Source organism: Physeter macrocephalus, chromosome 6 (assembly GCF_002837175.3).
Source record: "Physeter macrocephalus isolate SW-GA chromosome 6, ASM283717v5, whole genome shotgun sequence".
Classification (NCBI taxonomy): domain Eukaryota; kingdom Metazoa; phylum Chordata; class Mammalia; order Artiodactyla; family Physeteridae; genus Physeter; species Physeter macrocephalus.
The window spans coordinates 32,862,867-32,876,593 of record NC_041219.1 but is presented as its reverse complement, the minus strand read 5'-3'; the positions used below and the strand labels follow the sequence as shown (position 1 = coordinate 32,876,593).

The window sequence follows — 13,727 nt, the reverse complement described above, 5'->3', positions numbered from 1 at the left end:
ACGGCAGGGAGGGGCCCGCGTACCACAAAAAAAAAAAAAAAAAAAAAAAAAAAAAAGATCTGTATGGCCTCCTAGCAGTGGAGGAGATACTTAACACATTGGCAGTCACAGAAATGGAAATTAAAAGCACCGTGTGCCAGCACTACACATCTGTTAGAATGGCTAAATTAAGTGTTGCCAAGAATTTGGAGGTACTAGAACTCTAATGGGAATGTAAAATGATACAAATACTTTGGAAAATATTTTGATAATTTCTTATAAAGTTTAAGATACACTTACCATGTAACCTGATATTTTAGGTTTTTAACCAAGAGAAACAAAATCTTATGTCCACATACCAAATTATACATGAATGTTCATGGCAACTTTATTCATAATGGCCCCAAACTGGAAACAACCTAAATGTCTATCAAAGGAAGAATGTATAAATAAGTTTTGATATATCTATACAGTGGACTACTACTGTGTATTAAAAAGGAATAAACTACTGATACATGAAAAATAGAGATGTATCTCAAACACATTATGCTGAGTGAAAGAAGCCAGACCTAAAGTGTGTACATCGTGTTTCTATTTTTGTGAAGTTCTAGAAAAGACTTGTATAATAGAGTGACAGAAAAAGATTTCTGGGGCCAGGGGTAGGTGAGTACTGACAGGGAATGAGTATAATGTAACCATTTGTGGTGATGATTACACAGGTGTATGCTTTTATCAAAAGTTATCAAACTGTACATTAAAAATGGGTGCATATTATATATGCAAATAGTACCTTAATAAACTTGATTTTAAAAAGAAACTATTTGAAAAATAGTATTTGTTTGTATAAAATGAACTGTCATGAAGGACAGTTTATTTTCCAGAAGTTGAATATTTTGCCTCTTATACTCAGTCTTGCTGAAAAAGTAAGCTTGAGTCAACTTTCTGAAGTAGCCTTAACATTTTTGAAATTAGTGTTGACCTCTTGTGCATAAACCTGACATCAGTTTAGACTTCTTTCTAATTGTGCAATAATAAACAGTATTATTAAGCCAGAGTCAGATAAATGAACAGGTTTTAAAAGATAATAAGAACATACAAATCGATTGTATTAAAATAGAATAGCAAACCAAATGCATTCTTCTTTGAAGTTTCCCAGATGATTATGCGAAGAATGTTGGCTATGTAAAGAGGCAGCAGGTGGGGACACAGTGTGTTGGAACTAAGCATTTTAGAGGAATTACGATGAATGTCTCATGTACTATTAAAAAGAAAACAGCTCTCCTTAATCTATTCTTCAGTATTCCTTGCAACTAAAATACTTGCTTTAATAGCAATTCTGTCTTTCAATAAATGTGAATACCGGCAAATCCCCAAGTTTAAAATATCACCATGCACAGTAATATTATTTTGGTGTGTGGATGCTAGGAGGTGGACTCAGTGTACTTATTGGCATAAAGACTTGTTTTTCTTCTTCCTTCCTTTTCCTTGCAGATATAAATGCATCTTAGGATTCATAGGTGACTGCAAATAAATCTGAGAGAAATTTCGTTTTTCAGAAGACTTAAATATTGCATCTTTTGTGAATTTCACTAACTTGGAGCAAATAACTGTGGTGAGAAGATAGTATAGGGTAACATTGGAGTTATCCTCAGAAAATTTTAAGCAGACGTTTAGTGTTAATAAGCTGATGAAAATATTGTATTTGACACTAGTCTTGCTGAGCATCCCTAATATATGAAACTGTGGCGTGTGATCTCTTTGTCAGCACTGAACTTAAGATAAACGAGTCTTCTGCTTTTTGAGTAAAGCGATCACTGACCTTAATTGGTTTGATCATTGGCACTGTTACAGTTATGGTATAAATGAAACAGCTTAACATTTTACAATTTCCCTCCTTTCTCAGTGTCCCAGTAAGCCCTTAGATCCCCAACTTTAAAAGCATTATAAAAAATCATTGATATAGCTTTTTTGTTGTTGACTTTCAAATTGACAAAAATTAATAACCCTTGAGTAAGATCACCTGTGTAATGAGATTGGTGTGCAAGTTTGGAGATAAGGTGTATACTAGAGTTACATTGCTCTGTGTTATAAAAGGTAGAGGAATTTGAAGAGCAGATGAAAAAATTCTGTGGGAAGAAATAGACCCCAAAGGAGATAAAAGCACCCTTCCACCCAGCCATCATCACAAGGAGACAAATATTTGTTGGGGAGGAGGAGAGGTTAAGTTGTGCAATTTAAAGCTTATTCTCCTTCTCCACTGCAGAGTTTTTGGTAGAATCTAAATTGCTCACTAATGGTTGGTAATAAATGCATTCTTTAATGAAATCAAGTAGATGCTGAGTTGTACAGTAGTTTGAATATGGGATGAATACAATGAGGGCAAGTGAATACAGTGGAGTCAGAAGATAAAGGACACTAAGTTCAAGGTTACAGTTAAGTTGGTGCCTCCTAGAATTGGTGAGAATGTTCACATTATTAAAATATTTTTGAGGGAAAGCTGATATTCATTCATTCACTCATTCATTTATTCAATCAACACATATGCAATGGAAAGTTCTTTAATGTGCTAAGTACTGGGCTTGTGGTATCTAAACCAACAGACATCGCTGCAGTTATGCAGTTTGTAATCCAGTAAGGAAAGCAGTTATTGAACCAAAGTCACATAAGTAGCTGTAAACATTTTATTTGTGATAATTACTGTAAAAATATCAGGGTGCCGTGAAAGCATGTAAGAAAGGAAACTAATTTTGACTGGGACATCAGAAAGGACTATCAAAGGGAGTGAATTAAGTTCATACCTAGAACACAGATAAGATTAATCCCGATGAAGACAAGAGAAGAGAGTGCTCCAGGAATTTATTTATTAGGATTTGGTACAGTAACAAGGAACAGAAAATCCAAAATAACAATGGCTTAAAAAGAAGTTTATTTCACTGCACTTGTAAAACTTAGAGCTGGGCAGTCCAAGGATGGTAGAGCTCATCAGTATAAGGAACCTAGTATTCTTCTATTTTGTTGTTCTACTATGTATGTCCTCTAGTTCCAAGGATCCCTCATGGTTCAGGATGACTGTGCCAGCTCCAGCCATTTCATTAGCATTCCAATCAGCAGAAGGAGGAAAGGGAGGAAGAAGGACATACCCCATTACTTTAAGAACACTTCTTATGTCCCAGGGTTATAACTTAACAACACGGTCACATGTAGCTCTGACAGAGATTAGGAAATGTGGTCTGTATTCAAAGCAGACATGTGCCCAACTAAAAGTTAGGGTTTTATTACTGTAGAAAAAGAGGGCTAGGTGTTCTGTTATATTGGGAGACAACTAACAGCTTCTGGAAGAGAAAATCTTATGTGCTTAGTTATATAAAGTTCTAGATAAGAGAAAGTTTGGTATATTCAAGAGAAAGAGCATAGTGTGTTTAAATGTTATGAGCAAAGGGGAAGAAGAATGGTGGCAGTGGGGCAAAACTAGAGAGGTAGATAAGGGCAAATCATACACAGCCTTTTGAATCATGCTAAGAATTTTGAATTTTATCCAAAGAACAATGAAAGACTATGTAATAGTCTTTTCCAGTTTTTAAGGAAAAGGTAACATTTTCACGTTCTCATATAAGAAATTTTTTCCTCTGGTCACAGCGTGGAGAGTATTTTAGAAATGTTGGAAATATATAGAAAGTTAAAGTAATGGTACTCTTTGGCATACAATTGCATATTTATCAATTTATTCTGACAAAAGCATCGGACAAGAGTACAAATCTGGAAGGATATGCACTGAATGTTTACATTGGGAATGAGTTTAGGGAAGCTTCACTTTCTCTTTTATAACTTTTTATTTTGAATGATTTGTTTTACAATAAACATGTATTACTTTAAGTTTCATTAAAAATTAATGAATCAATTTCAGTTTTGAAAAACAAAGACAAAAAGATTTGCTGACTTGCAGTCCAGATTGCTGACTCCTATTCCAAGTGGTCTTCCTTTGTTTGCTCTCCATTTCTGACGGTTGCCTCCTTGGAGTCTATTTGCCCAGTCCCTTTGCATTTGAAACTTCTATTAGGCTGATTTCCTACTTTTTAATTTGGTTTTTGCATTTCTGATAGGATGAGGGACAGCTTTGTCTCATTCCATCATCCCATTTCCCCACTCACACATTGCTCTCCTATATCCTGGCTATGTCGAGCAGCCTAGGTTTCTGATTTTCCTCCAGGGACTTTTGGACAGGACATGGGCATCCTTGGATTTTCCCTTTTCCTACTCTCACCATGTTTCTAAAGACATGCATTCAGGAGTTGAGCAATGGGGATTAAAGAGACTCTTTTGGATCATACCTGGTCCTTGATCCTTTTCCTGAACTGTATACACTTTAGCTGCTTAGACTTACAGAATTTTAGAGTTAAAAAAAAAAGAGTTTAAAGGCCATCAATTACAAAGTATAACGTAACACAGAAATTCCTTTGCGATATTCTGAATATCTTGACTATTTCTTGTCCCTTTGAAGAGCTCTAGTAATTAGAAACTTCCTTCTAATTAGTAGTGTCATAGAAAGATTATAGGACCCAGAGTCAGAAGACTTGTATTATAATCTGCCCTCATTTGTAGGATGACCTTGCAAATTGAGTAACATTGTGAACCTTAGTTTCTTCACTTTTATTTATTTATTTATTTTAACATCTTTATTGGAGTATAACTGTTTTACAATAGTGTGTTAGTTTCTCCTTTACAGCAAAGTGAATCAGTTATACATATACATATGTTCCCATATCTCCTCCCTCTTGCGTCTCCCTCCCTCCCTATCCCACCCCTCTCGGTGGTCACAAAGCACAGAGGTGATCTCCCTGTGCTATGCGGCCCCTTCCCACTAGCTATCTAATTTACATTTGGTAGTGCATGTATGTCCCTGCCACTCTCTGACTTCGTCACAGCTTACCCTTCCCCCTTCTTCACTTTTAAATAGGGATAACTCCTACCCTACTTTATTGGGCTATTCCATATCTGAAAACATTTTTTAAACTATAAACCATATATAATTATTACATAATTATGTTTATATATATAACATAGCATAGTTGTTATATGCTATATATAATTATTATATAAACATAATTATGTTTAACATAAAATATGTGAAAATGATATAATATATTGTGTATAATTATACAATTATGTGTAATTAAAATATTTACATAAAACATTTTGTATAACATAATTTTAATATGATATATATATTTCTTATGTACATAATATATATATGTATATATTTCTCACATCACAAGGAAATTCCATTTCTTCAATGTTAGACTGATGTAATTATATATTGAAAGTTTTTTTCGTTGATTGAGCTCAAATTTGTCTCCCCACGGTATTTATGTATTATGACTTTTATCCTCTGAAACAATGTAGAACTTGTCCAGTATTTCTTCTGCATAATTGCTATTCATTAACCAGAAAGCTAATAGGCCCAAACTATGAAAATTTAGGTTTATGTTCTGTGGAAGAATTTCCTGGCATCTGGAACTTTAGGAACACAATTGGATCTCCAGTAAAAACTTTGAAAGACATTTGAAATAAAGGAAACTGTGAACTTAAGTGTGTTCATGTAACTTCTTTCCCATATATTTGAAGGTTATATTTAGTTTGATAAAATCTTTCCCAGGCATCTTTTATTGTAAACCAGTGAAGTGTGGAGAACTATGGTTGTACGCAGCTAACTTCTATACTGACTTTAGGGGGCAGTACTAAACCACTGATAAATTTGTTATTTCTGCTAATGCTATTGTCAATGATTAACATAAAATAAAACTAAAATAAGAATAATGAGATTTGTGATGCAATGATATACACCTCTTATTGTTAGTAAAATTTTCTAGGTAGTCAGATGAAAATGGTAGTTTGAAATTCATTTAATGATTTATTTAATAAATAATTTTTAAATTACATTATGCACAACACATTGTAAGAGATACAAATGTGAATAAGGCATGTTTACTTTCAGATAACTAACAATTAAGTTGGATAAGTAAGTTGAGTGTGTGTGTGTGTGTGTGTGTGTGTGTATACAACTCATTCAGGATAAAGTTTAATTTAAAAAAGCAACATTTATTGTTTATTTTTTATGAACCAGTTGCTGTCAAGCAACTAATTTTATCTGCATACAGCCCTATCACGTAGGAACTATTATTGTGCCTGCTTTGCAGATAAGGAAACTGAGGATTAGTAAGTTTATATGATTTGTTCAGTCACACAGCTTGCATGTGGCAGAGCCAGGAATGTATATCTATTTGTATATCTTAAATGTATGTTTGTTTGACTTTAAGGCTTTTGCTCTTTGCCAAATAGATGATGCAGTCTATCATCTCAAAGTGTGTGTGAAATAACACAATACACAAACTCTCAGAAATAGCTATAGACATTCAGAAGAGAGCAACATCATTTCTGTTTGTGGGAAATCTGGAAAAATGTACGTAAGAGGTGAAATCTGAACTGTATTTTGAGGAATCAATGGGATTATAAGAGAATAATAGCTAAAGACGGTAGTTAATATTTACTGAAACCTTATTATGTTTCAGGCACTTTCACTTTATATTCATTACCTTAATATCAGGAAAAAATTCTGAGGGAGGTACTACTGTACTATTTTCCCACTGCATAGGTGAGGTAAGTGAGGGGGACAGTGGTCATATCTGATGAAAATCACACTACTAAGTAGGCTAAAGTAAGAGAGTTAGAACTTGAATCCAGGACTAATTTTAGAGCCTAAACTCTTAACCAGTACAATAGCTATATGGAGAAGTGAGGTGGGGGCATGAACAAAACATAGAAGAGATTAGGAAAGTGTAAAAAATTCCATTTGGTTGTAGTCTGGGGTGAGTAAAATAGAGTAAGAAAAAGAACTGAAAAATAGTTTGACCATGAAACCTTAAGCCATATTCAGGAATTTTGATATTATTTGCTGTACAATGGGAAATAATTGGAGATTTATGAGCTGGGGAGAGACATAAGCAGAGTTTTTCTTTGTGGTGGAGAAAGAGACAGAGGAAGAAAACTGATTAATCTATAAAATGTTGATAATTCTTAGCCAAGTATGTAATCATTTACAGTGCCTTACGTGTCAACCGTGATGGTCAGACCAGTGACTTATCATTAGTTGGTGAAGGAGATGCCCATTTGATCATTCTATTCATTTTGTAGACAGCATTGATCAAACATATACATGCTCTAGAGTCAGGCAATCTGGATTAGAATCCTTTTTCTGTCACTTACCAGCTCTGTGACCTTGGGTTTTACTTGACTTCTCTGTGCCTTAGTTTAGTATTTGCCTGAAAGCACTGTGTGAATTAAAATAATGAATAATAGAGTGTTCAATAGATTGTAGCTATCGTTATTATTGTATCTTACAGACAGTAACTGATTGAAGGACTACTGAAGTTCATAATTTCTCAGTTATTGAAAATTGATAAAGGGAAATTTAAGATGTGAATACAAAAACCAGTCATATTATGAAGTCTTATTTTCTATTTTTAAAAGTAACAGCTTTTGGGGGGAGGTGGGTGCTATTTACAATTCAGTATGTAAACTATCTTTACTAACTTCAGTAATCATGATCTATCAATGTTGTACACTGAACACTACATTCTGAATATTTTTAGACAAACTTATTGTCTTTCCTATTTTTAAAAAAAATTCAGTCTGCTGAGTGTTCAGCAGGCTCTTTGAATGTGGAATTTTTCTTCAGTTCTGACAAAATTTCTTGCTTATTACTTTGACAATTTCTTCTCACCTTTACATGAAGCATTCTTCGTTTGATCCCCTAATTTTCTTAACTTTTAACATCTTTTGATCTTTTGTTCTGCCCTCTGGGTAATTTGCTGTGACTTATTTTCCAGCTGTTCTATTGGATTTTATGCATTTACTTGTTTTGTAGCATTCTGTTCTTGTTTTAGGGATGCAAATATCTTCTATCTCTTTGAGGATATTATTTATAACTTTTTTCTGTATATTTATTTTGTTCTGTTAAAGCAGCGGTTCCCACCCTTTTTGGCACCAGGGACTGGTTTCATGGAAGACAGTTTTTCCACAGATGGGGGGAGGGGGATGGTTCAGGCAGTAATGCGAGCGATGGGGAGTGGCAGATGAAGCTTTGCTCACTTACCTTCTGCTGTGTGGCCCAGTTCCTAACAGGGGTCTCTGAGGGTTGGGGACCCCTGTTTTAAAGGTTTCCTTCCGATATGTGGTGATCCTTGTGTTCTTGTTCACATTTAACTAAAAAATTAGGAACTGTTTATGTGGATGGAGTTTGTAGAGAGGGGGCTTCACAGTAGGCATTAAGGCATAGACGCCCACCATTTTCCTAAATACATACAGATCACTTTTCTTGAGAGGTCCATTTCTGCAGAGAGGAATATATTCTTGGATCCTACCTGGAGGATATGAACTTAGCTGCCATGTTGTCTAAGACAAATGTGGGAAGGCACTGGGGTAGATTGAGAATCTTCATTTACTACATAGATGTTCACTTAATTTCATTGTTTTTAACGAGGCACCCCTCGGCTTATTGTGCATAGATTCTTAAAATTCATAATCCCTTTGCTTCAACCTCGTCAGAATGTAAAACTCCAATTTCTTGTCAGGTGGTAAAGGTTTAGTTTCTCTGCTGGCTGAGGTGGAGTTTCCATTCTGTTTCAGCTCCACCAGCACCTAAACCTTCACAGGTAGTCAGTCTCTCTAATTCTTAAGCCCTTTTGAGGGTGTTGAATTGTGAATAGATCTGCTTCTTATTCTTCTTCCTTGCAGGTACTTTGCTTTCAGTTTTCTCAAGTTTGCTAAATTAATTTGCTAAATCATCTGTTTATCATTTTCTTGATATTGCTCATCTGCTAACATCCCTCCAGTTGTCCTTTTCCTTATGGTTTAGACCATTTTTACAAAAGTTTTGCTGTCATTTAAGTGGGATTTGGGAAGTAGTAAAAGTAAATATGTATGTTTAACATGGAAGTCCTTTTATTAATTTTAAAAGTATTACCCCTCTTATATGTATAATACAAAATTTTATGAAGCTCATTTTTTTTCAAAAAGGAGACTACCATTTTGGGCTTTTTATCAATTCCTGTTTCAATAAAGTATTTTCATGCTATTTCTCTGATTGCATTAGAAATCATAATATTTTTCTCATTTGTTGCTGTTCCTGTATTTTCTTGGTCATTTCCATGTCCTGTTCTTCAATACGAACGTTGTAATCTACCAGTCTTTTTCATCCAGTTTTTTCACTTTCAATTTCCTTTCACTTTCAACTTTGAGTTGAATTATACATGTTTTTTGGCTGATTCACATGGCACAGCCACATAACTATGGCTAGAATTAAGCTGACTTCTGCTTGCTAACATACACCATAAGAAATTTATGTAATTTAATTGATGTTAAGATATCTAAATGACACTGATATAATATATACATTGATATAATATATTGGTATAATATAAATTTAATTTCAGAGAACTTCATCTACAATAAATTTGTCACCAGGAGAAGTGGAAGAAGAAGATGATGATGAAAACACTTGTGGGCCCTCAGGACTCTGGGAAGCATTAACTCCTTGTAATGGATGTAGGAACCTTGGCTTCCCCATTCTTGCACAGGTAATGGTTTGCTATCTTAAGGTACAATAAAACATAAAAATGGTTGCCTATGTTTTTAAGTAAATCTTTTTTCTTCCCCTCTGCAAATCCAATTAGTGTCTTCTTCACTTTGTAATTTTTCTTCAGTTGAAGGTCAGTAAAATGCTTATGTGATTAGATGTACATGTATGCATATGCAAACACATACTGTATATAATTTTTTGTGCTTGTTTTATTTTGGTCATGATGCTAGTTCCAGAAAAATTGAGTTGTTTATGAAGTTTTAGTATCTATGATTTGGAAATATTTCATTTTTAAAATTGCTATTTTGAAATTAAATCACAATTTATATTTAAATAATAATAAAAATGATTTAAAAGGAAGCATATGAAAGCTCTTTAAAAGCAGCAGTGATTCCTTTTCTTAGCACAATGGAATATCGTAGAATAATGTGTGCCACTGAAGATTATGCACTACAATTCAAAAATGAGACCAGAACACTAAAACATCATTTACAATTTTGAAATCATTTCACTACTCATTAAGTCACTTTAAATTCTATTGTGTCACCTTCAAATTTTTGTTGTGTACTGTGGTCCGCAAGCCCTTAGAGGAGTTTCAGAAATAAATAAAATAAGCCAAACAGAATTAGGAAATTTGAAGCTACAAAGAAAATATCTCTACATGAAGACGAAGAAGCACTTAATACGAAAAACCGTGTAATGGCAAAGGTATGTATATGTAACCGCATAGAATATGAGTGCAAAAATAATGTAGGACAGAAAATAACTCATTATATCTCAAAAATATTATTTTCTGTTTTGCAACAAATATGAAACAATTTTATCTAAGAAACCATTACATGTTTTTACATGTATGTCATAATTTGATCACAGCCACCCAAATTCCAATATAAATTTATTGTGGCACGCTAACTAGGATAATCAAATCAGCATACAGTACTTAAAGAATCTCTTCACCTTAATGTGAACTATTTATAGAACTTTATGACAATTTATACTAACCATTACAGAATTATTATCAATATATACTGGGCTGTGAGATCCATAAAGGTAGAGACTATGTGTTGCTTGGTGTCTATGATCTAATGCCAACATTGTTCTTGGCATGTTGTCAGAATTAAGTAGTAGTTGAATTAAATAATAAATAAATGTGTATGTTCTGTAGGGTTTCATTTCTTCACTTAAAGTTTTTACAGAGTTTTACCTCATATATAGAAGAGTATACGAGAAAGGAAATTAAGAAACATAGGTTTTAATTTTATTAATATTCTCTTATCTGCTTAACAATTTACCAATAATTGAATGTTTTTTTGTTTTATAAAATTAACACCTTTGTATTTTTTATTTTAAAAGTAGAATTCTTATAAAGTAGTAGGACTCTAAGCTATCAATAATATATGACTGTATCTGGGTTCACCATTACCTTACTAACATTTATTTTTTAAATTTTAATTTATTTTGTTTTATTAGGTTTGGTAGTAGGCTTGGTAGTAACTTGCTTTTGGTTTACAATTTTTAAATATTTTTCTTTGACTATTTTTCTTTGGAGACTTGCATTGCTCCAATAAGTATTGAGTATTACTATTTTAGTAGTTACATTTACCATAAAATGTTTCCCAGCTTGCAGCTTTTCTTTTTTTCTTAATATTGTATGAGCGTATGTTGTGTAGTTTTTTAAACTATCAAATTCATTAAGCTTCTCGGTCTTATTTTTTTTTTATTCATTTCATCCAGAATTCCTTTTAACAAATTTCAAATATGGCTCTATATTTGTTTTTAACTTGTTGATATATGGTTTTTCTATGACTTTCCATTTGGCAATAACTCCCATTACTTTCATTATATTTCATCCTGTTTGGCGTGGGGTTTCTTCTGAACCTCTTAATTTTCCTATTTTTAAAAACAATGACCCACTTTTGATATTTGTACATATATATGGCAGGAGAAATCATTATTGTATTAAAACTATTAACTGACATTGTCTGCTTTTTAAATTTATATTTTATAATTACTATGTCAGGTTTAAAAAGTATTCATATTGGGATTTTAATTGTTACTGCATTAAATCTATAAATTTACTTGAGATGCAGTATTTTTTTAATGTCTTTAATCTAACAAATCAAAAGTAGAATTCTTTTATCAGCATTCTCTTCTAGTCTTCTTTTACTAATGTTCTCAATTTGTGATGGGATCCCCTTTAACATTTATATGTGTATATATATATATATATATATATACATCCATATATATATAATTACAATAACATTTTTAATGTGTGATGGTGCAAAACTATAAAAATACTTTATTATATTTCACAACAAAATTAATGTGCAATGGTTGACACACTAGTATAGCTTAATACATTTATAGTTTAAAACTTTGATGTCATGTTGCTTTCTAAGCTTAATTTACCTTGTCCTGCCTCCTGTTGGTTGCTTCTGTCCCTGGTTATGTATTTTGGAAGTTTTAGAATTTTCTTTGGCTAATAAATGTAGATCATAGATGGATCAGGATCTTTGAGAGTAATCTTTAGCATTTTATTCTGTCATCTGTTCATTTAATCACAATATCAAGTGAAGGGAATGTTACAGATAGTTCAGAGCCTGATTGTAAATCCCCATTTAGTTTTATTACTACCCTTTCCTGTTAATAGAGCATATGTTATTAGAGCAGAGAATTTGAGTTGAGTTGTGTTATGGTGGATGATATTGCTTTCCTCCACCGTCTTAGATGAGATGTCCACCTCTGCACCATGTGCAGCGCAGGGCTTTGAGGCTCTTTCCTAAAGAGTCAGTCCTGATGGGTGGAGACCCTCTGTTCACCATCCTGTTCACACATGTAGCCTGTAAGGTTGAGATGAAGGGTCTGGATACTAAGTCTTTAGCTGTTTTGCAACATGCTTGCCAGCAGTCTCTGCTCCTGCAATCACCATACTCATACTGCCCCATGGGGAGACGCCAACAGCTCTTACTGATGGGCTAGAAGTACCCTCTGAGGACAAGAGGGCTTGCAGTCCTTGCTAACAACAATATTAAGACATGTTGAAAGCAACCACTATGACCATGCTGACTGTATTTCCTCCTGGATCTAGGAAGGCTGGTCCTGCTAGGGCTGTGTTTCTCTTTTGAGTCTGCAAACATGGTTGCAGTCATATGCACAGCACCAGTGGTGGTGCCTGTTGTTACAATTGCTCCTTTTATCAGGCCCTGTAGGCTTTGTAACTGCAGAATTATGTGAACTCTTAAATGCAGTATAAGTGGGAGGCATGATGAATTCATTCCTCCCCAGCATAATCATGATAGGTGGCCCCAAACACTTCAGGGTTTATGTGAAGGCTCCTGATGCTCACTTGATCTTGATTCCCTCCATAGAAATAGGTAGCATTTGCCTAGGGAAAGACAAGTAAAATAAAGTGAGACCAGAAAGACTGCTCCCTTCTATTCCTATAGCTAAACAACAAGAGCTTATAATAAGAATTTTGAGCTCTCAAGTCCACTCTCCCATTTGATGCAACAGTGCCCCCTACAGTATCTCCACAGTGACCACAATGATCATTCCAGTTTGCTTGGACAGTTTGTGTCAGTGAGAACACTTATTAAAATACACTTTTGTTAGTATTTCTGCTGGTCAGGTGGTATGTGCTTTAATATTTTGATAGCTACTAGCAAATTGTGCACATCTCACTGTCACTGATGTATATACAAAAATCAGTACAAGGCAGTCACGAGGAGACATACATTCTGCAACATGTCAGCTTAGCTGGGTTGGAGTATGTTCAAGAATAGATTGGATGATGAAATTAGAACACTCCCTAACACCATACACAAAAATAAACTCAAAATGGATTAAAGACCTAAATGTAAGGCCAGACACTATAAAACTCTTAGAGGAAAACATAGGCAGAACACTCTATGACATAAATCACAGCAAGATCCTTTTTGACCCATCTCCTAGAGAAATGGAAATAAAAACAAAAATAAACAAATGGGACCTAATGAAACTTAAAAGCTTTTGCACAGCAAAGGATACCATAAACAAGACCAAAAGACAACCCTCAGAATGGGAGAAAATAGTTGCAAATGAAGCAACCGACAAAGGATTAATCTCCAAAATT

The 13,727-nt window shown here is 33.9% G+C and overlaps 1 protein-coding gene across 6 annotated transcripts in view; it reads left to right on the top strand.

The window, feature by feature from the left end:
- The window catches only part of ANKS1B (ankyrin repeat and sterile alpha motif domain containing 1B), a 1,202,038-nt gene that overhangs the window by 328,769 nt on the left and 859,542 nt on the right, over positions 1–13,727 (top strand). For all 6 annotated transcript variants that reach the window (XM_024127226.1, XM_024127225.1, XM_024127224.1 and 3 more), the window contains exon 9: positions 9,468–9,611. In XM_024127226.1, coding sequence (XP_023982994.1) covers positions 9,468–9,611 — 144 coding nt within the window. The remainder of the gene's footprint in view (positions 1–9,467; positions 9,612–13,727) is intronic.